The sequence below is a fragment of the Carcharhinus amblyrhynchos genome, chromosome 29 (assembly GCF_965287045.1).
Source record: "Carcharhinus amblyrhynchos chromosome 29, sCarAmb.v2.hapA, whole genome shotgun sequence".
Classification (NCBI taxonomy): Eukaryota; Metazoa; Chordata; class Chondrichthyes; order Carcharhiniformes; family Carcharhinidae; genus Carcharhinus; species Carcharhinus amblyrhynchos.
The window spans coordinates 19,706,684-19,729,727 of NC_137352.1; the positions used below are offsets into that span (position 1 = coordinate 19,706,684).

The following is a 23,044-nucleotide window of genomic DNA, read 5'->3' on the forward strand; positions in this document are numbered from 1 at the left end:
AGACAATGGTATGTTAAATATACATTTCTAAATATGCAACTTTAAATAACATGACAATAACTCAAAGTATCCAAAAAACTAAATTTTTTTTTCAGAATAAAAGCTGAAAGTTAACACTACTTAAGAATTTTTTGATGCAGTTGGAAACAGTTTCCACCTTTTCAATCTGCAACTATCTTAGCTGATTTTAAGATGGCTACTTTGAATGAAATAAAATTATATGGTACGATGGTCAAATTTTAGGATGTTAAACACTATTGCATGCTTAAATTGGAGTTCCTTGGTGTAATTCTTGCTTAAAAATAGAGCCTATTTACCACAAACACTAAAAGCACTTGCCTTGGTGTAAGATGGACATTATTACTTAAGTGGAAGTGCCACTTTCCTTAAGTATGTGTACTTCTTTCAGCTACCCAGATCTTGCAATTATTTCATGACAAATTTAACATATATTTGCCATAAACTGTCCTGCTTGGAGTAAAATGTCTGTAGCATTAAAATGGCACATTGGAATAAGATAGTTATATGGAATGTTAACATTTGATCACAATTTCGACGCAGGAAAATGAATGTATTGAAATTCTCTACTCATGATATTTTTATATCATTGAAATTTTATATATAATGCTTTATCTCCCCCCATTTGACTCCAAAACTATTTTCAGCGCAAGATGTGAGATGTGATGATCTAGAATTTCCTGCCTGAAAAGGTACTGAAAGGAGATTTAATAATAACTTTCAAAAAGGAATTTAATAAATACTTGAATGAGAGAAGACAGCAGGGCAATGGGGAAGGAGCAGGGGACTGGGGCTAACTGGACAGCTCTTTTAAAGAGCCAGCATAGGCACAATGGGCCAAATGTTGTAAAATTCTATAATTCTATACTCAGATCTTCCTTACGCTTACAAAAGAATTTCCATTAATGTAACTTTTATACAAAACATATCCACCTTTCAAATGTTTAGAGAACAGATAACATTTTGGACAGATGTATAGAAACATCCAAAGACATGCATCAATAATGGAAACATTCAGATATTTTCAATTTTAAAGTACAATTGTTATAATCATATCCTGTGCTAGTGTTGGGTTGGTAGGGGTGGAAAGAGACAATAATGGCTAAATTTAGTATGAAATGTGGAGTGTAGAACTGAATTCAGTGCAAATTGGGGTAGGTGAGCAGATACCAATGTTTGATCAAAGCATGATTAGCCCATTGTGAAAACCTTTCCAAGGAAATGACTTCTTTTTAATATATTAAAATGAAAACTTATAAGTTGATAAACTAGTGCTGGATTCAGGTGTTCTTCATGATAGGACAGAAACTACATAAGCTTGAAGAGCAATACAAAAATGGAACCTGGACTCATTGAGCTTCACTTGGTATTGTATGCTCTACCACATGTGTAAAGTAAAACAAGTATCTGCATTAACTCAATGGTAAGACACAAAGACAGTCCTATACATTTCAATCCCATTGTCTCTTCTCCCAAAGAAGTCTTCTGAAGGGAATTGGGTCAACTTGAAACAAACTAATTTCTCTGCCACTGATCTTTTTTTGTAGGTTATGTTATTAATCTAGCTGCCTAGACTCTGACAAAAAAGGAGCTAGTTATCTGCATCCTGATTTTGTACTGATGGTTTGTTTCCAGTATTCACCGACCCTTCATAACGTTGTGATGCGATGGCTGCCTGATGAGACATACTCTTTCGAACAATATCCCCTTTTCGCCACAAAGTGATTTCCTGTATGTATATATAAAAAAAAGTGACACAAGACATACAAGCAGATTTTTGTCACCATTATTTCATGATGTTATGTTAACGCTTCCAGAGGGGAAAAAAACTTTTGAAAATATTCCTGGAGAATATTAACACTGTATTCGACACATCACTAGCATTAAAGAGGCTCCACATAACATTATGCTCCGATTTCCTCCCACAGTCCAAAGATGTGCCAGATAGGCTGTGTTAAATTGACTCGAGTTGACTCAGGGGATTCGCAGGGCAAAATATGTGGGATTATGGGAATAGAGCATGGTGGGATTGTGGTCAGTACAGGCTCAATAAGCCGAATAGCCTCCTTCTGTACTGCATGGATTCAATGATTGTTTTCCCTAAAATATCCCAGCTCAACTTGGCAGAAGCTCCATTTAACAATGGAAAGAACAAAATCAGATGTACCGAAATGAAATCATGTCAACTGTTCTGAATTAAGTGCTGCTGAGATACCAGCTTGTAATTCAGCATTTCCTATGAATAAAGATACCTCTGTTTGATAGCTACACTACAAAAGGCTTTTCACAATTCAAATTCACAGCTGTGGTCTGTTTGTCACCTGTATACGGTTCTGGAGATACCACTGTTCCCTAGGATAATTAAATCGCTAAATTGGATTGTGCTGATGTGACATAGAGATGTTTACCATAGAAAGAAAAAAAACTGGAAGTTATCTCAAGGTACTAACTTTTTATACGAAACTGATGAATGTTTTTGGGATCCAGTTTATGCTTCAGGCCATGGGCGAATTGATCCTATGCGAAAAAAAGTTGAAATACAACCTCACGAAGTTAGATTATTCAGGAGGCAATAGAGGAAAAGTTAGATGAGTTAAGAATGTCTGTTGATGACTCACGGGTAATTAGTCACTGGAAATTTTATTGCCTTAGAAGGTATGACAACATTTATTTCTCCCGCAGATTAGTGTGACTAGTGATGCTGGTGTTGCATAAAATTTCTGTCTAATGGAGAGTGTATTGACAGGTATGATAAGCTTATTGTACCTTTTACTTATGTTAAAATTTGCAAATTACAATTAATGATAAGTTCCATAGGGTAGCAATAGAGTAGGATATTTCATGGATTACAAATGCAAGAGAAACAATAGCATTCACTGGCTGATAAATTTCTAATAATTATTAACTGATTTGTGAACATAGCACATAATCTGCCCAAAGACAACTCCAAGGTTTTCAGCACTTTTTTCAGTTCCGTTTTAAGAAACAAGTATGAACATGGCCATACCTTAGCACCTTCCATTCATGATGCTGTCTGTGGCTTGCATTTCATTTATAAAGAAGTCTCCATGGTAAGCAGATGGCAGAGTAATTATATTTCTTTGCTATCAAAAGACTCTACAAAGTGAGTGAGGCTAAGTCTGTGAAGCAGAGCTTTGAGCCTTAAAACAAAACAGCTTGCCTTAGCTGTTTTGAAGTGTGTCTGCTTGCTGCAGATGTAGTAAAAAGTCTGACAACACCAGGTTTAAGTCCAACCGATTTATTTGATAGTAAACTTACTAGCTTTCGGGGTTAGTCCCTTCGTCAGGTGACGAAGGGACTAACCCCGAAAGCTAGTGAGTTTACTATCAAATAAATCGGTTGGACTTAAACCTGGCGTTGTCAGACTTTTTACTGTGTTTACCCCAGTCCAACGCCGGCATATCCATATCATGCTGCAGATATCCCGGGGGTGGGGGAGGTTGGAAGCCCAAGGCATGTTTAGAAGAATGAGGGGAGATCTCATTGAGACATATAAGATGATGAATGGGATGGATAGGATAGAGGTGGAGAGACTCTTCCCGCTCAGAAAGGACAGTAGGACTAGGGGGCACAGCCTCAAGATAAAGGGGGGGGGCGGTTTAGAACGGTGTTGAGGAGGAACTTCTTCACTCAAAGGGTGGTGAATCTCTGGAATTCTCTGCCCGTTGAGGTGGTGGAGGCTGCCTCGCTAAATATTTTTAAGACGCGGGTTGATGGGTTTTTGATAAGCGAGGGGATTAAGGGTTATAGGGAGAGGGCAGGAATGTGGAACTGAGCCACGACAGATCAGCCATGATCTTATTGAATGGCGGGGCAGGCTCGAAGGGCTAGATGGCCTACTCCTGCTCCTATTTCTTATGTTCTTATGACAACAGTCTTATAGAACCCAAAGCATCAGCAATCACTTCATACAAGAGGTTTAAGCCAATTCTATGGTTGAACCAATTTTCTTTCTTAGTCTTAACCAATTTAAGAATGTAAAAATTCTATACCTTGAAACAATGGTTTGGAAAAAGGTTATTTTGTATATTCAGCAAGTTAATTCTAGATTGCTTATGAAACTTTTATTCACTGTCAATTCACAAAGCATTGTAATGTGGTATGTGGTATGAAATTATTATTGTTTTTAGTGGAGCTTTTTCCATTCTGAATCTTATCTGAATCTAAATCAAACGTCATGTTCACACTGCATAATGGCCTTCAAAAATTTATTTATATATTAAAGCAGATTAACAGCAGGAAGTTGAAATGACAGCCAGGAAGTATGGGTGTTATTTGGATTTACTGGTGAGTGCCTCTTGCCTTTCCCATTTAAGATACTGAACCGCCTGTTCCTGTGCTGGACTTCGTTACATTGTGCTGGTTTCAGTTAGACTCACAAGTGTAGCACCTCCAACTCTGTGAGGAAAGTGGATTTATGGTTGTGGAGGTAGGGAAAAGAATGTTATAAAAACTGTGTGCAGCAACACCTTACATCTGTGGAGATTTTTTTTTAAATACATCTGTGCCCAAAGTAGCTTTGCCTTGCAGAAGAAATACAGTAGGTGCAAATAAAACTATTGAGTACTGATTGAGAGGTATAGAACACTATTACTGCGCTAACTCTGTTGAAGTCATAGGCTGGGGATTTTCAGCTCCAGCTCCTGTCCAAAGTCAACAGACCTAAGGCTGGTCCATCAAATTTTCTGTCCTGCCCATGACAATTCCTGCCACAGACGGGATCAGAAAATCCTGGCCATTTTTTTAACGCTGTGGAGATGTCGGCGTTGGACTGTGGTAAAAACTGAAAGTCGTCTCACAACACCATGGTCATGGGCATTCGGCCTCCGATCTTCGGGTAAGCATTCTCCAAGGCGGCCTTCACAACTCATGACAGCACAGAGTCGCTGAGCAGAGACTGATAGCCAAGTTCCGCACACACAAGGACGGCCTCAACCGGGATCTTGAGTTCATGTCACACTATCTGTAAACCCCACAACTTGCCTGGACTTGCAAAATCTCACTAACTTTCCTGTCTGGAAACAATACACATCCTTTTAACCTGTGCTTAATGGTCTCTCCACTCATGTTGTCTGTACCTTTAAGACTTGATTAGGTGTAAAGACGCACATTCCAATCGTTATTCGTGTAAATTGCATTTGTGTTTTTGTGCCCTGTTTGTGATCAGAACTCCCACCCACCTGATGAAGAGACAGCCTGTTTTGAAAGCTTGTGGCGTTTGCTACAAATAAACCTGTTGGACTTTAACCTGGTGTTGTGAAACTTCATTGTTTTTAAACAACAGCTACTGAGACTGTGACAAGAGAAGGAAAATGGTCCCTTCCCATCCAGAAACCCACCTTTTTTTAAAGTGGCAGACCAGTTAAATTATGGATTAATTCTGCAACATTTACCAATATAAGAACATAAGAACATAAGAACATAAGAAATAGGAGCAGGAGTAGGCCATCTGGCCCTTCGAGCCTGCCCCGCCATTCAATAAGATCATGGCTGATCTGTCGTGGCTCAGTTCCACTTTCCCGCCCTCTCCCCATAACCCTTAATCCCCTCTCTTATCAAAAACCCATCAACCCGCTTCTTAAAAATATTTAGCGAGGCAGCCTCCACCACTTCAACGGGCAGAGAATTCCAGAGATAAACTGGGTGTCTTTGTTACTCAATGACTACATTAGCTAGTACTTACCTGCTGTTTGAAATATCTCCTTTCCTCCTCATCAATAAGAACAAGATTGAGGTAGTATCGTACAGAGAACTTCTTGTTGATATCCCTCATGCTTGGAGTCAACTCATATCCAGCCAGAAAAAGCCTGATAGGGATGGACTCACCTAACAAAAAAAGACACATTTAAAAAGTCTTAAAAGGTACAGATAATGTGAGCGGAGAGAGCATTACGCACTGGTTAAAAGGATATGTATTGCTTCCAGACAGGAAAGTTAGTGAGATTTTACAAATTGATAATTTTTTAAAAAAAAGTATTAAAAAGGGAGCAAGAAATGTTTTAGCCCCAATCCTCATTACTATTGGAAATGCAGCTTTTCTGGTTTTGATCCAACATAACACGTCTCGTGCCTGTTACTTGTTGAACTAGCAGTGAAGCCGATTACAATGCTCCCTGCTGTTTGATGCAATATTGTAACATCATACTTGATTGAATCACTTATAATATTCTACTGACCCAAAGTAAATCCAAATGTGGATTTACAAACTTCATTTTCCACATTTATGAACACAGCAAATTTTAAGGGCAGCTGACCTCACAGCCCAACCCTTTACAATTGATCTAGCCAAACCTATCTGCCTGTGCTTATTGGAAGCAGCACTGAAGCTACAAGTACGCAGTTTATCAAGACGGTGATTAATACTGGGTGCAGGTCAATGGACAGTAATGGTATTTCAGCACCTCACCCAAATGCCATCCTTTCTCAGAGAATCTGAACAGTAAACGTTGTCTTTTCCAGCCATTCACACTTCTAACAGGCAGTAGTGCGGATCTTTTAGTGGAAGAAGAGTCCTGCCTGGTTTCTGTTCTGGGGGAGAAAATTTCCCCACCAAAGTGCTGGGCAGTAAATGCTGATTTTGTCAGTACTGCCCAAATCCCTAAAATGAATAAAGCAACCTTATATTAAGCTGCACCTGCCAACTGCCTATCCATCATCCAAACTCCTCACACATCTCACAAAGTTCAAGTGTATCCTTTACTATGTTAACCTTACTATGTGTGGTCTGAAAACGTTGATGCATAGCAGCCCCGACACTGAGTCCCACTGAAATCCACTCATCAGACCTCCAATTTAGGATGTGACCCATTCACACCCTGACTACAATGACCATATCAGGCTTCGTAGCTACAATCCAATTTGGATTCCTTCAGACCTGTGAAATACAAGTTTAAAGACACTTTGTAAAAAGTTACTTTTGAACTATTCTTTCAGTGGTTACTTGCTGATGGTGAGGACTGAAATCATAAAGAGTAAAAAAACTTGAGGAATTTAAAAAATAATTGTAGAAAAAAGATCTGACAACATTTTGTAATGGAGTTATTCCGGTGGTTTTTGTATACACCGGCCAAACTTAATGCAATTTGGCACAAAGACGAAATAGCTGCTAAAGCAAATTGGGCAAAAAGACAAGTTTTGTTGTTGTGAAGAAAGCAGAAATACATTTTTCTCAAGCAGTACCCACCTCGGACTGGGGCTCCATCCATTATTTCATACTTTGCTATGGTGTCATTTTCATGAAACACATTTGGTCCAGTTCCTGTAGTTTCCCTTTTTATGATGTCAATCTCCATATGCTTGATCTTGATTCGAACTAGTAAGAAATAGATCTTTCCCACAATTACATCCTTCAAATGGTACCTAGAATTAGAAGAGACACCAGAACTTGTACAATCACATGGCTGTTTACACAGATGATTTAAATTTACTTTGCCAACTTCAAAATATTACGTCCACTCTCAAACTAAAATTTGATAGAAAAATTGCAGGAGACAAAGAAATATATGAAACCAGGAAATAATTTTCGTGTAGCATCCTCTGAACCAAAATGTAAAACAAGGAGGAACAGAAATGGTGCTGCAATTCTCAACAATTTAAGCAGTGCAAGACGTGGCAGTTTTCAGAGTATACACATTTCTTCCTCAACATGGTTGTTAAGAATTTGAGTGCACTTATAAATTTATAAAATTGGACCATCACAAGAGCATCTTTTAGTTTATTAGTGCTGCTGTCATCAGAAGTGGAATCTCAATAGACTGAACTTCTAAATGTACAATTTGCTTAATTATCTTAAGCTTTTAAAAAGTTTCATAATTATATTTTCTAAAGGGACTGGACGATAGTGGACTAAACACTAACTTTAGTTCAAATCTGCCTGAACTGCTTGATGAACATCCCTATTATCAGTTGCAAAACCGTGAGTTAATATGCCAAGTCAAAGCATTCTAATGTAAGGTGCTCAAAAGCATGGAGACCTGGCAAAATTTAACAATGGATTATCTCTTACATGTCATGCACAAATGTGCGTGTTCATCATAAAGCTACCTCTATATTAAACTATAAATATTACTCTCTGGGTAATAGTGTTGTTTGAGTCCCTCACTTTGATATTTCGCACAAGTAAATCTAAAAAGTAATTGCACACATGCGAAATGATCTACCGCAAGCAGAGGCAGCACTCCAGCGATGATATGAGAATACTCAACATCAAACGGGAGATCAGATCCTCATGCAGCATCGTCATATGAGAGCCACCAATACTAGTCTATTAGACAGGGATATTTTACAAATTTTAATGTTTGAAGAATTTACAAGAAATTGCAGTAAAAGCAAAGTCTGTAGAATAAACATAATATTGCACCAGTACCAACACAATCAGTGTTTAATTTGCTAGAACATAGTTCTTGTGTATTTCACAGGTAAAAATTCGCGCTAGTGTCTATTGCTAAAGATACAGAATCTCATACACATATTTTAAAAAGCCCTGTTTTTAAACCTCAGAAACAATGCTTTCACATCTTTTTAACTGCAAAGTTAAATCTTAGGCTTCAATGCAAGAAAGTTGTGAATGCGAGTTCCAATGCAGTAAACCCAAAGGTTTCTTCACTTCTGCAAGACATTCAAAATGAAGAAAAGTAATTTGCCTCATCTGTGCATCAGCCTGCAGTTTCTGGCAGCACAGTTATGTTTAAAAGCTTCATAATACTGAAACAATGAGCAAAATGATGTGCCATGTAAAAAATAGATGAAACCATCAAAGCATGATTAAAACTATTAATTTAGAAGGGAGGAAAATTCAATTGCGTACCTATTCAATAACCATCTCAGCATGAATAAAGTTGACATTTCAGACTAAATCCACGGGAAGTATATTCTACCAAACTGCCTCATTGTTTTACACTTTGCAACTACAGGTCACGCACACTGCAGCAGGCATTTCGTACAGAACGTTCCCCATGACTCACAAATCCCACATACGTGGGTGGTTTTGACAATGCTGCTTTTTTTTATTATTCATCCCCAAGAAGCTAAGAATGGACTCTCTTCTTGATCTGCTGCAGCACTTGTACTGATGGCACACTCACAATGGTGTGAGGGCATTTTAGAAATTTGAGCAAGCAACGACAGTATATGTCCAAATCTACGTTCAGATGGTCTGCAATGTACAAGGGATCTTGAAATTGATAGCATTTTTATGATCTTGCTGTTTGGCTCTTTCCACGGTGATACCAATCTTGGTGGGAGTTGCCAGCAAGCTGCTGCAGCTCATTGCTCAGAAAGGATGGCAGGAATGTGGGTAAGGAGACTGCTTGGTTTTGGATTGTGTTGAACTTCTTGCTGGTTGTTGTGGTTGCATCCAGACAAGCAGTGTGCACTCCAAAACATTGCTGAGTTGAGCCTTGTAGACTGTGTTTAGGTTTTGAAGGATCTGAATATGAGCCATCATCACAGTGTGTCCAACCTCTCTGTACCTTGCTCTGTACCTACCAATTTGCTGGTCAAATTAGGTTTCTGATCAGTAATGATCCCCAGAATATTAACAGTGGAGAGCTTGATAGTATTGGATTGGTGTTGTTGAATGTCAGGGAGATTGTTGGGGCATTACATGGCATTTACATAGTGCCATTTGCTTATCCAAACCTGGGTGTTGTCCAGATTCAGGTGTACGTTTTCACAGGCTTCTTAATTTTCAAGAATTGAACGGAGCTCAACCATGGAAAATCAGAAATAAAGTGACCTCACGAGAGGGGCAAGATCAGTGATGAAGCAGCTGAAAGTGGTGGTACCAGAGACCACCTTTCTGCAGTGATGTCTTACATCCAATGAGTGGCCTCCAAAACCATGACTACATTTCTTCATGTCAACTTTCCAGCTTGGCAGTTTTCTCCTTGACATCTATAAACCTTATTTTTATGGAGGTTCATCAGTGCCTTGGCAACTACTCTCAGTTCTTCCCTGGTATTCAACTCTTGCATCCATTTCTGGATCAAAGCTATGAAGAGGTTGTAAACCAACTGGCTCTGAAAGAAACTGAACTAAGCAAGCAAGAGTAAAATATACATATTGATAGATATCAATAAGTTTACACATATGTTAAGCTAATAGATTAATAGAGCAGGATTTAGAATCCTTAATTAATGAAACGTTATTGAGCTTCTTCTAGTTTTGAGAATCACAGGGAAATTCAACAACACCCAATAAGCTGTGGATGAAAACAATAGTGAAGCTTCTTTGCTTTAATATCTTTTAACCTCAATTTTCTTGGAAAATATATTATTGTAAATGAACTTTCACTCCTGCTGGGCTAGACAACTTCTTACAGCTGAGGAAACTCAAGTGATCTGTTCCCAAGGCCCTTTCTGACTGAGGCAATAATTAGACTTTTAAAACTTCAACTGGTGATTTTCATCAGGCTCAATTCAGCACCCGTTTCTAACCAAAACTGGGATCTCAGCACAGTGAAGGAGCTCGACTCCATAACTCGGTGTGCCTAACATTCAAATGTCTTGAAGCAGCGGTTAAGGAATAAAAGTTTGTGATTACAGTCTAATAAAGAAATGATTAGTATCCCTCTTTGGTTGTTTGGTCAAAGTCTATTTGGACATGACCAAAGTCTACTCCTTCTGGTAAAGTAAATATATTCAGAACTAGTGTACAAGATCTTGAAATCATATTCGTAGAAGAGACAGTATCACTTCTGTTCATAAGGTGCAGGTGCCAGCGTTGGACTAGAGTAGGCACAGTAAGAAATCTCACAACACCAGGTTAAAGTCCAACAGGTTTGTTTGGAATCACAGGCTTTCAGAGCACAGTTCCGTCATCAGATGAGTGACTCACAGCGAAGATGATTCACCTGATGAAGGAGCAGTGCTCCGAAAGCTCGTGATTCCAAATAAACCTGTTAGGCTTTAACCTGGTGTTGTGAGACTTCTTACTGTCCCCATTTCTGTTTAGAAAGACAGATTTCAATTGGGTCTTCAAGAGATTTACACCTTCCCCATTTTGTCTGTTCATTATCTAACTATGAATTGACAAAATGGAAAAGGACAAAAGGGGCAATTTTCCCTTTGGATAATGTAAAATAGGTGATATTGAACTGACCACCCATGACAAGCCTCACCCAATTCTATGTTCCAGTGACTTCAGTGGAAAAGGAAATTAGGCAGGGTATGTAATAGGCAGTTAATTCTATACCAGCAAAAGTAAAAATTACCCCTAAGAATCCAACTGAGAATTGGACCCCACACTTTGATGTTCCTTCAATATTGCATGGCTGTACAAGTCATTTCAACTACAGTCAAATCCACAAACAGTGAAATCCTTTTGTATGCAAAACAATTCTGAAGGGAAAAAAAGCTTGCATATATCCAGATAAGCTTATGGCTGTTGCTTGTGGGGAGTAAATTTTCCAACTGCCTAATGATTGTGTTTAAAAGCCCGATTTTAATTCTATGGAAGTGGATGGGTTGCACCCCAAATCTCTTATGTTATGTGCAGCAATCAATTGTGTTTGGATTTTCCACCATATATAGTCATGTTTCTGACCTAACCTCAACATCTATTTGAGCCATTAGCCCTGCATAAAAATCAGACATCATTAAAGGCTGATTATAAATTATATGTTAGCCCATTTCGCAAAGATTGAGACTCATGTTAGGTTATAAAGCACCAATCAAAATGTCGCTCAACATAAGAGTCAATCTCAGGTTGGGACAATCTTCTATTGGAGCCTGATTCTCCAATACCATCACAACAGTCAGAACGCAGAACCATGGCTGCTTTCCTCCTAACTGTCCAAGGTGGCAATGCCAATGCTATTATCACTCTGCTTGTGTTGCATCAAAACTTGAAGTCATATTTAGAGCCATGCATTAAATTGAGGAGGTGACAGAAGTGAATTCTACATGCTCATGACTTAGAAATAACCAGATGCTGGAAACCTTGGCTGAACAAGTTCCAGTCTTATTCCAGATCCAGTCAATAACAATAAACTTCCCACAGACAATTCTGGTTTTATGCAGCTTTTTCTCCCAAACTACTGCCTACAACAGGATTTCACTGTACATACTTTGACTTGTTGTATTCAAATTCAATGTGCAGGCAGTCTTCAATCCCAACTTCCATTTTTATGGATGAGTTCATCTCAGGGTAGGTGCTGAGGGTGTGAACGACAATGTCCATCTCCTTTGTAATATCATTCAATCTACGGCTGATGGTTGCTCTTAGAAAGTACCTGAATGTGGAAGAAAAAATACTTAAATGAGCTTTCTTTTGAAAGATAATTAAGTTGATTTGAAATCTTTCCTCCAGTATTCATTATTACCAAACTTCCACTTACACATGTTTGACATTTGCTACTATTTCTAAATCATTATTTTTTGTCCCAAAGTAACATTACAGACATAGGCATGGCCCAATCGTAATTGGGTCTCCTCCTTAAACCACTACAGTCCTTTTGATGAGTCAGGGTGTTGTATAAAGGGTTCCAGCAGACAAATCAACAATTTTTATTTTACAATGGATTGATAACCTCTGGGATGATAATTTATTGCCATAATATTACATTAATGTCAATTGGCAAAATCCAGTTTACCCAACCAAAGATATAATTGTTCTAATGTCATTAATGTAAATCAGAAATAGAATAACGTAAAACATCAGACTGTTTATCTAAACTTTTTGACATCAGTGCTAATAATATTAAAACAATTATCATCACATCCATTCATTAAAGTTCCTACCTCTTCACAGGATTCTTGATTTTAGTAAAGCATTGTGATAGGCACGTGAAACTTTGTATACCTATTTGTAAAAAAGTAACTAGTACGGTTACATATTCTTCTTTCCAAATCTCCGGTTGAATCTGCATTCAAGTTGTGTAACACTGAAGTGAAGGACTGATGGTCACACGCAGCAGGAGCAATGAGATAATGATTAAAAGTACCTCACAAACTAGTGAGTTGAAACACGAGATATTTCTTACAGTGCTCTGGTACCAATGTAATTAACAGGTCTAGTAAAAGTATGTTAGTTTCAAAATAGCAGAAAACCTCCCAAAGTTTTTGTGGAGAAAGACAATAGCTTAGAGGTGCAATTTACTCATGGCCTAACTCAATGATAAAACAGGCGAGAGGGGCTGAATGGCTTGCGCCTATCCTCTGTCCAAGGAGCACTTTTCAAACCAAAATTGCGTGTGCAATCATGTACATGAGGACATTGAATAATAAAAAGCAGAGTAATCAGACTGTAGGTACATCTCCAGACAATCCATAGCAGGAAAGATATTGGTGCCATTAAAAGGGTATGGTGCAGATTCACCAGAACTGATGTCAAAAGTGGAATGCTATCGATACTAAAGTCAAAAAATTCCAGACTTTAGTCAATGAAATAGCGAAAGCTAAAAGGGATCAAAGACGTTTCCAAAATTCATAGAATCTCTACAGTGCAGAAGGAGGCCATTCGGCCCATCAAATCTGCACCGACAACAAGCCCAGCCAGACCCTATCCCCATAATCCCTGCTAATCCTCCTGCCACTAATGCACAATTTAGCGTTGCCAAGCAACATAACTTGCATATCTATGGAGTGTGGGAGGAAACCAGAGCACCTGGACAAAACCCATGCAGACAAGGGAAGAATGTGCAAACTCCACACAGTGACCAAGGGTGGAATTGAACCCAGGTCCCTGGTGCTGTGGGGCAGTAGTGCTAATCACTGTGCTATTGTGGCATCCTTGAAAGCCTTTCAAGGTAAACAGTGAAAGATTAGCTGTGTCTTTCCAGCCCGGCGAAATCCTGGTGTTATTTATCATTTTTTCACAGCGCAACAACCTATTTCGATTGGTTGGTGAATTGGTAACTAGTTGACATAAATGCAACATCACCTTGCAAGCAAGCTTTGCAAATAATTGTGTAAAGTATTTTGGAACATTCTGGCTTTCTTGGGGGTGGGGAGCTGTAAATTTTATTTCCTTCTTTTCTCCTTGGTTTTCGTCACTAAAATAAAAGCTGATCCTCAACAATTGCCTAACTGAAGGTACTCTCCTACTGCTGTTGCTTTTATTTCAAAATTACCATGGTGTTTAAATTAAGTGGCTTTAAATACAAAATAGGAATTCTTTTTGCAAGATAGTTACACCTAAAATTTTAATGTAGCAACTACTAGTTATAAATAAGTACTTATTTTGCACTGTCAGTTCTCTCATATGTTTGATCACATCATTAATGTGCAGATAGTAATTACTTGATCAAACACAACGTAAACCAATTTAATTAAATACAACTGTTTGCACAATCCCAGATAACTATTTAAATCTATTTAAAGATATTCAAGCAGATCCTGGAAAGCTATACAAGTTCCAGATTAATGTTGTACAAAGAAATTTTATCTGTGTAAACAAACTGCATCCCTGGTTGATGCAGGGAAAAGGCTGCCACACACATATCTGGTTTGGCCATATCTCAACAGAAATAAAGAGAACACTTGTCAAAACTATACCAAAAGATGTTTACTATTACCCAAAACACTGCAACAATTCATCATGTATATCTATGCAAAGTGTGTTTGACAATGATTGGACAAGTACATATCATTTAGGCTTTTTGTCTTTTTTTTTTGATCAGTTACTTTATACTATTTACTTGCATTTGTTTCTCTAACCAGAAGTTCAATTCCAAAACTACTTATGAATATAGATGACTGTCTCCTGACATTGTTCACATTTTCTGGGATATGATAAACTGACTGTCTCAGCATGTGAGTGTTATTCTGTGGCAATTGGAAATATTCAGAGCTGCTCTGAATTGGACATGTTCTATCAAGATTGAATAAACTGCAAGTAGACATGAGGCTCAGGTTAATAACCAACTTTATTTTTCAAAACATGAGATGTAATGAAGTGGAACTGTGTGATTAAACAACATCTGAATTTTAAAATTCACATCCTTATTTGCAAAGCCCACCATGGACTTGTCCCTCCCTATCACTGAAATCAAGTCCTACATTCTCTGAGATAGCTGCCCTCCTCCAGTTCTGGCTTTGAGCTTCCCTGATTTACCATTGGAGGTAGCTGCTTTGACCCTAGAACTCTGGGATTTCTTCCTTGAATTCATATGCCTCTCTACCTCACCTGCCTCTTTTATGACACCTATTTCTTTGACCAAGTTTTGTTCACCTGTCCCAATATTGCCGTGTGGTTGGTGTCATATTTTGTTTTACAATATCTCTGTGAACTGCTTTGGGACATTTTATTAAATTAAAAGACACCACACAAATACAAGTTATTGTGGCATTCCAAACAAATGCCTTTCGCATGTTTGCAGTGTGGTGGTTATGGTACTGAACTTAAAACCCAGAGGTCCTGAATTCAAATGCTACCATAGTAAATTTAAAGTTGAACTCAGTAAATTCAACAATCTGTGGGCATGCTATCCTGTCAATTTCTGGATGTGGTATTCTTTTTCTTTCAGATTCATGGTAATTATTTTAAAATATGAATTGTACAGGGTATGTTTTGTTTGTACTGGAGGAACACATTTGCACATTCCTTTCATATTGGTACATGTAACAAAATTCATTCAGCACCTTGGCAGAAAGAAAAAATCAGGGGGAACATTGGAGGCAACAGTCTTTGAAAAGCGAACGTTTTCAACAAAGATAAAAGGCAATGATGAACAAAAGAAGGAAAATGAGAGAAATGCTCACGGATGTATTGTAGAGAGTTGCAAAGTGATAGCGAGGAACACCACATTGCTTCCTCAAGTCAATCAGTTAAATATGAACAAAGATTTTTACCATAGTGCCAATTTGATGGGATGGTTCAGCCAGGAGAAATGAATTTGTTCCATTAAATAAGTGCGTCAGAAAGAAGCTACGTGCATGTAAGCTTTTTAAAATGTTACCAGAAAATTTTCCCTGGTCTCACACATAGTTTGATGTAGGGAATGGTCAGTGGATTTGTTGCAATGTCTCTTGGTCATTTACAATGACGTCTCTGGAGCATGGAAGAACAGTAATTTTTGAATATTTTTAATTTAAAAATAAAACCATAAATTGCAGGCTTTACCTTTACCAGAGAATATTCAAACTCCAAGAATGTTGTCAAATTTACTAAAGGTACAGCTAAAAGGTGAATGAGGATGTACACCTGATGCTTAACAAATCTAGTAACTTCAGAGCACCAATCAACAAAACAAATACATCACTGAACCATTCAAATCCATACAGTGCAAATCTAAGGCAGCCATACTAAATCTGTGCTGTACTCAAGTTAGATCCCAGTTTCAGGATTTGATACAGTTTCTAACTACTGAGGCACAAGGAGCTATTCAAGCCTTGGAGTGCAGGATGAATGAAGCCACGTGAGTGAGCGTGGTCTCAAAAATCTGGTCCCTGATGAAAGCCCAGAGACACAAGCACAAGTCAAATTTGGTCTCAAAGAGAAATAGTGTTTATGCTTGTAAAGAACATGGGAAGTATAAACTGGGAGCATGAATTCCAAACTAAACCATTAAAGCAGATGAGGGATATAGAAGAGAAGTAGGTAATTAGCCTCATGAACATATTCCACCATTCAATTAGCTACCCTTTCCCTGGCTCAGTTTTGTAACATGCAACGTCCTTATTGCACAAATGTCTATTATCAGTTTTGACATTTTCCATCGACCTAACCTCATCAGCTTTCTTGGGGAAAGAGAGTTCCAGATTTCCACTGTCCTTTGTACGAAGAAGTGTTTTCCAACATATGTCCTGAATTATCCAAAGATTGATTCTAAGGGTACGCGTCCTTGTTCTGGGCTCTCCCACCAGAGGAGATGGTTTCTCTCTGTCAAACCCTTTAATCATTTGAAACACTTTATAATTAAATCACCCTTTCATTTTCTACTGCCTAGGTCATTGTGACTTACCCTCATAATTTAACCTTATGGCTCCAGAGACTGGTTTAAATTAGTAAAATGCAAATTAAGGACGGTTGTCAGTTAGGCTTGTTTTAAATAACAGAGTAATTAACATGTAGAATGGGATTCCCTCATGCCTTGGAAGTAAAAAATATTCAAATTATTTAAATTAGCATTAGCTACAGTGGGGGCTAATTTCTGGATGGATGAGTGAAAATCAGGGAGCTGGGATGGGCAAATAGACTTTATCATTCAAATCTATCATGATCTTTAATGCACAATGCTTTTTAGTGCTGGTTTACATTCTGTAGAGATATCACAAGCAGAGAAGTTTGAGGCAGGACTTACCGTAACTTCACATTCTGACCAGTGTATGATTCATAAGGCTTTTCTACATGTGTAAACTCAAAGTCAAATGTCTGGGACTGTGTCATCTCACCAGGTCGGGCTAGGTCTTTTACCAGAGACACAAACTCATGGTGATTCCCTCGGTCGTAGTACAACTCTGTTAACAGAAAGCACAACTTCAGGTTATATATCCTACAAAGCGTTCAAACAAAATCTTTCCTCTCCAATTGTGGTGTGTGTCTCCTAAAGTCAGTAATGTTTAGCCATGAAGATTTGAGAGAACAAGTAAGTCTTGGAATTTTTCCAATTTCCTACTTTTGTATTACCCATTCCACTGAAATACAACTCAGCAACACAGCAACAACCCTCTCATACTGCACAGGGGAAGGCATTCCTTCACAGTGAATCTAGAGAAAACTTTTGGCAGGCTTTCAGTGTTTCACATTTGTACAGAATAAAGTATTTTTGAGAGAAAAAAACAAAATTCTGATTACTCTTCCATTTCACAATTTGCTACCCAAATGAAGCAGGTTGTATGAAATACAGGCAGACAGTACAGGGGAAAACAAAACTGCTTACAAATTCTACTTTAACTGTATAGAATTTTATTGTGGTCAATACACTAAATTGGTTTTTCAAAATTCAGTTTTATTTTAAATCTTAACCACCTTTCTCCACGTGATTTTACTGTCGAACAAGTTGATTTTTCATAAAGGCAATGCAAATAATTACATCTTTCTTACATTCATTCTACAATTAAGTTGAAGATCTGACTGCTGAAATTTCCCAAATACTGCATTGAATTGCAGAGGTGCACATGCTAAAATAGAACAAGATTTGAACCTCACTCTTCGTTGTATTTGCATTTTATACCTTTAAAAAACCATTTGTTTTCTCTATGGAAGAGTCGCCAAGTCACACATTTACCATTGTTAGCTCATTAGACCAGATGCCTTCCAGATGGTCACAATCCACTCAACAAATAACCTTTTTACTGTAATTAAATTATATCGCCTCAAGCCAAGCTGTTCCAGCGCACTTGCAGCTACCCAAAAAATTGCCCAGGTATGTCCTGTCATAAGGAGAACATAAAAACATAAGAACTAGAAGCAAGAGTAGGCAATTCAGCCTCTCCACCAATATGATTGTGGCTGATCCTATCTCGGACTCAACTCCACTTTCTTGCTCATTCGCCATAACCCTAGAACTCCTAACTTTCTCTTTCTCCTTAAATTTACTCAATGTCTCAGCATCCACTGCACTTTGGGGTAATATATTTCACAGATTCACCATCCTTTGAGAGAAATAATTTCTTCTCATCACTGTTTTAAATCTGCTACACCTTATCCTAAAACTATGACTTTTATTTTAGATTGCCCCACAGAAGAAATCTATTCTATGTCTACAAATCTAATCTAGTCAATTATCACTCCAACAGTCTACTCTTAATCAGTAGCAAAGTGATGGGCAGATATTATCAACAGAACTATCAAACGGTGCTTATTCATCAATAGTATGTTAACTGACAGTCAGCTTCGTTCTACCAGGACCATTAAAAGTTCCAGGCCCTCATTACGATCTCAGTCCAAACATGGACAAACACCAAATTCCAGTGATGAGACACGAGTGACTGCTTTCGACACACCTTTGTTCAAACGTGTCACAAAGGAGCCCAAATAAAACATGAAGCCATTGAGAATCGAGATGAAAAACTCTGGCAAGCATCACATCTAACACTAAGAACTGCAGCTGTTGGGGGATAAATCCTCTTGGCTAAAGGACATTACTGAAAGAAAGAATAGCTCAGGGCAAAACCTTAGGCCCAATCACCTTCAGCTGCTTCAATCACTTTCTCCATATGGTCAGAAATTGCAACACTTGCTGGTGATTGTGGTGTCCAGTTCCATTTGTAATGCTTCAGATATTGAAATAGATTATGCCTGCATGTAGTAAAGCACGGACATCATGCAAGCTTGGGCTGATAACTGACCAGCGGTGTTCGGTGCTACACAAGCAATGACCATCTGCACCAAGGGACAGTCCAAGCACCTTCTATCGACATCACCATCATTAAATCTCCCACAACATCTTTGACTAGAAACTTAACTGTAATAACTTTAAAAATATTTTGATTACAAGAGCAGGTTTGACATTCCGTGGCAATTAACTCACCTTCTGACTTCCTAAAGTCTTTCAAGGCACAAGTCAGAAGTACATAAATAGTTTGCTTGGATTGGTACAGCTCTAACACGCTGAAGGTGGTCAACATCACCCAGGACAAGCAGCCTGATTGACTGCCAATCAATGCACCGCCACAAGCATTCTCATTCTCCACCAGCAGTGTATAATGTTTGCAATGCCTATCTACAAGATGCACTGCAGCAATTTGCTAAGGTGTCTTCAACAGTACCACCCAGATCCTCAAACCCCGAGAAAGCAAAGGACAGCAGAATCGTACGACCACCACCACAAACTTTGATTTTGTTTTTCTGGAGTTCACAAATTACTTAAGTGGCGGTCCTTTTAAATTGAACACTGATCACTACCTCCAAGTGAAACATTATCCTAATTTAGAAATTGTACTAATGTTCACGGCGACATGGTGGCACAGTGGTTAGCACTGCTGCCTCACAGCGCTAGCGACCCAGGTTCAATTCCAGCCTCAGGTCATTATATTTGAGGAGCTTGCCCATTCTTCCCATGTCTGTGTGGGTTTCCTCCAGGTGCTCAGGTTTCCTTCCACACCCCAAAGATGTGCGGATTGGCCATGTTAAATTGCCCCTTAGTGCCAGGGAGATTAGGAGGGCAAGTATGTGAGGTTACGGGGATAGGGCCTGGGTGGGATTGTGGTTGGCGCAGACTCGATGGGCTGAATGGCCTCCTTCTGCAGCACAGGGACTCTATGATTCTATGTTCCTGGGAGAACCATATGAATAACATCACCAGATGGATTGCAACACTTCAAGAAGGCATCTCAACAGCATCTTCTGAAGGATATATAGAGCTGGTTAACCTCTCCTAGCCCCACCAATGATGCATATACTACATGAATGATTGAAATAAATTAAAATGAACATCACATATCTTTTTCATAAAGAGTTCAATCCTGCTGTTCAACAAAATAAAACTTCCAATATTGTGAAGGGGGGTTACACAACTGGTTTCACAACCTTCTGCCAACCTGGACCAATTTGTCAGTGGTCCAATATTTCCCCACAAATGGCTTTAGTAATATTTGGTATCAGATAATGATTGTGTTTACATATTGACACCCCTCCTTCTTAAGAAGTGTAATAATATCCTTCTCAGTCATCGATTACCACACAAATGATATGAAATTGAGCCACGCGATATCTGCAAGGATGTTAAACCGTTTGCATTTTTAAAAAAATACACAAATAAATATTATATGATTGTGCTCATGTGTTCACATCAATACTCAAAATTTCAGCACATTCGTGCAGAAAGTGTAGGATTACTTAAAAAAAAAAACATTTTTACTGCAAATATATTTGAGAGAAATAAAGGAAAGAAATCAGCAATTTTAACGCTTCCTAGTAGATATTAATAGATCAGTTTTTAAAAAATTGTTCCTCTTTTTCATCAAGTGGAGCATTAGATTTCCAAACTCATGCTTTGACTACCATTGAAAGTTATAAGGAGTTTACGTTGAAACAGACAGTCTACAGAATGTTCCTGTATGAATTTGCAAAAGACTGTTTCACAGGAATAATTACGGGATGGTAGTCAATAACATTTCCTTGTTACTGAATTCCAAAGTTTGAGCTTCATACCAGAGGATTAGTTAGTAAATGCTCAACTTCATTAGGTATCAACAACTTTGCTGTTAGAATCATATTAGTGAACCTTTCACAACACAAAATAAGGCATTTAATTGTTTACTGGTACTGAAAAGCATCTGCAGTAACTAGACATGGGACCCCAGGTAGATAATAGCAGGAAAAGTTAATGAAAGTTTATCTTGCTCCAGGCAGAATAACTTTCACATAACATCACACAAAAGTCACTGTGTGAACCCAGATAGAGAAGAATCTGTCCCAACCAAATTCTTGTTTGTCCTTTGACAATGTTTGTGACCATGTTCATTATCCAAGGTTCTGGTGATTATATAGGTGCCTGCTAAGGTTTATTCATGCCCACAAGATTGTGCTGCAAGTAGGGCTGCAAACAATTGTGGTTTGGATAAATTGCTGGCTCTTAATTTTCTCTCCTTTCATTTTCTCACTGCCTCTGATATCCTTTCAAAGCAGGCTGCACAATTATTGTTTCGTTCCGGGTGCCATGATCTTCACACATTGAGAGAGGATGCAGATGACAGCTTCAAGCTCCACTGTCAGTCTCTGACATTCCCTCCCTCAGTCTCAACCCTCACTCCGTCACTCTTGTCTTGACTTTGCCGATCCTCAAGCTACTTACCATCAGCCTTGCTCAAACTTTCATTTACCATGGAGCTGTCCCTTCTATTGATCTGCCCTTTACCCCAATACTCTTAACTCCCTTTGATGTCAAAACTCAAAGACTTCAATATTGTTGTGGCACTTTTTTTGACTGTCACAATGGTACTGCTTGGCATGCCAATTTGGGGGAGCAACTCAATATCTGGTAATTTGTCCTATCTAATCAGCAGCAACTTCCGAAGGCAGCTCAACTAGAAGTGGCTGACTTTCTTGGCATGACACTGGTACACAGTCTCTCATACGTATACTGCAAATTTTCAGTTTGGTAGGCTGACTTGGACGATTAAAAAATAGGAACAGGAATAGGCCATTCAGCCCCTTGAACCTGCTCCGCCATTCAAAAGGATCATGGCTAATCATGCGTTCCTCATGTCCACTTTCCTGCCCTTTTCCCACAACTCTCGATTCCCTTACCGATCAAAAATCTATCTACCTCAGCCTTAAATATACACATGGATTTTGGCGCCACAGCTCTCTGTTGTCGAACTTTGTTCCTAAACTGACGTTTAAAGTCTGTTTAAGGTTACAAGTGTATGTGTCTTATCATCAATATAGACAGCTCATGAGAATGTGCGCCAAGATAAGAGAACTTATCCGTTGCTGACAAGTTCTGGTTATGGACTGAAACCTTTAGTTCAAGATAATGTTTTCCAGAAGCAGGCTGGTACATTACTTCAATTTTAGAAACATAGAAACTACAAGCAGGAGTAGGCCATTCAGCCCTTCAAGCCTGCTCCGCTCTTCGTTTTGATCATGGCTGATCATTAAATTCAACATCCTGATCCAGCTCCCCCACTCCATTCCCACCAAGAGCTATATCTAATTTATTTTTGAAATCGTGCAATGTTTTGGCCTCAACTGCTTTGTGATAGTGAATTCCACAGATTCACCAGTCTGGGTGAAGGTATTTCTACTCACCTCGGTCCTAAAAGGTTTGCCCTTTATCCTCAAACTATGACCCCTAGTTCTGGACTCCCCCTCATTGGGAACATTCTTTCAGTCTAACTCTGTTAGAATTTTATAACTGACCTCCAATCTTGTAGACCTCAGTTACAGCTTTGCCAATAGACAGGAATGTGACGGTCTAATGTTTCTAACAGCATGAGAGGGTAGTCAGGAGGATCGTCAGGAGGAAGTTGATGCTAACCTGTTCAATCAATTCTCAAATCCACTTTTAATGAGAGGGCAGCAGACAGTTAGAAAATTATAACACAATCAGGCAGAATCAAGATAGCTTTGTGAAAAGGAAATAATATTTAACAAACTCATTAAAGCTCTTTGAGGA

The 23,044-nt window shown here is 38.6% G+C and overlaps 1 protein-coding gene across 2 annotated transcripts in view; it reads right to left on the reverse strand.

Moving 5' to 3' along the window:
- Nucleotides 1-638: 638 nt before the first annotated feature.
- The window catches only part of LOC145359815 (vacuolar protein sorting-associated protein 26B-like), a 28,664-nt gene continuing 6,258 nt past the window's right edge, over nucleotides 639-23,044 (reverse strand). The window contains exons 2-6 of one of the 2 annotated variants that reach the window (XM_080214592.1): nucleotides 17,282-17,438; nucleotides 12,107-12,271; nucleotides 7,223-7,398; nucleotides 5,723-5,865; nucleotides 639-1,747 (exon numbers count right to left, since the gene is read on the reverse strand). In XM_080214592.1, coding sequence (XP_080070718.1) covers nucleotides 1,610-1,747; nucleotides 5,723-5,865; nucleotides 7,223-7,398; nucleotides 12,107-12,271; nucleotides 17,282-17,438 — 779 coding nt within the window. In that variant the 3' untranslated portion in view covers nucleotides 639-1,609. Of the gene's footprint in view, nucleotides 1,748-3,982; nucleotides 4,438-5,722; nucleotides 5,866-7,222; nucleotides 7,399-12,106; nucleotides 12,272-17,281; nucleotides 17,439-23,044 lie in introns of those variants that run through there. The other variant, XM_080214593.1, reaches the window with a different exon arrangement.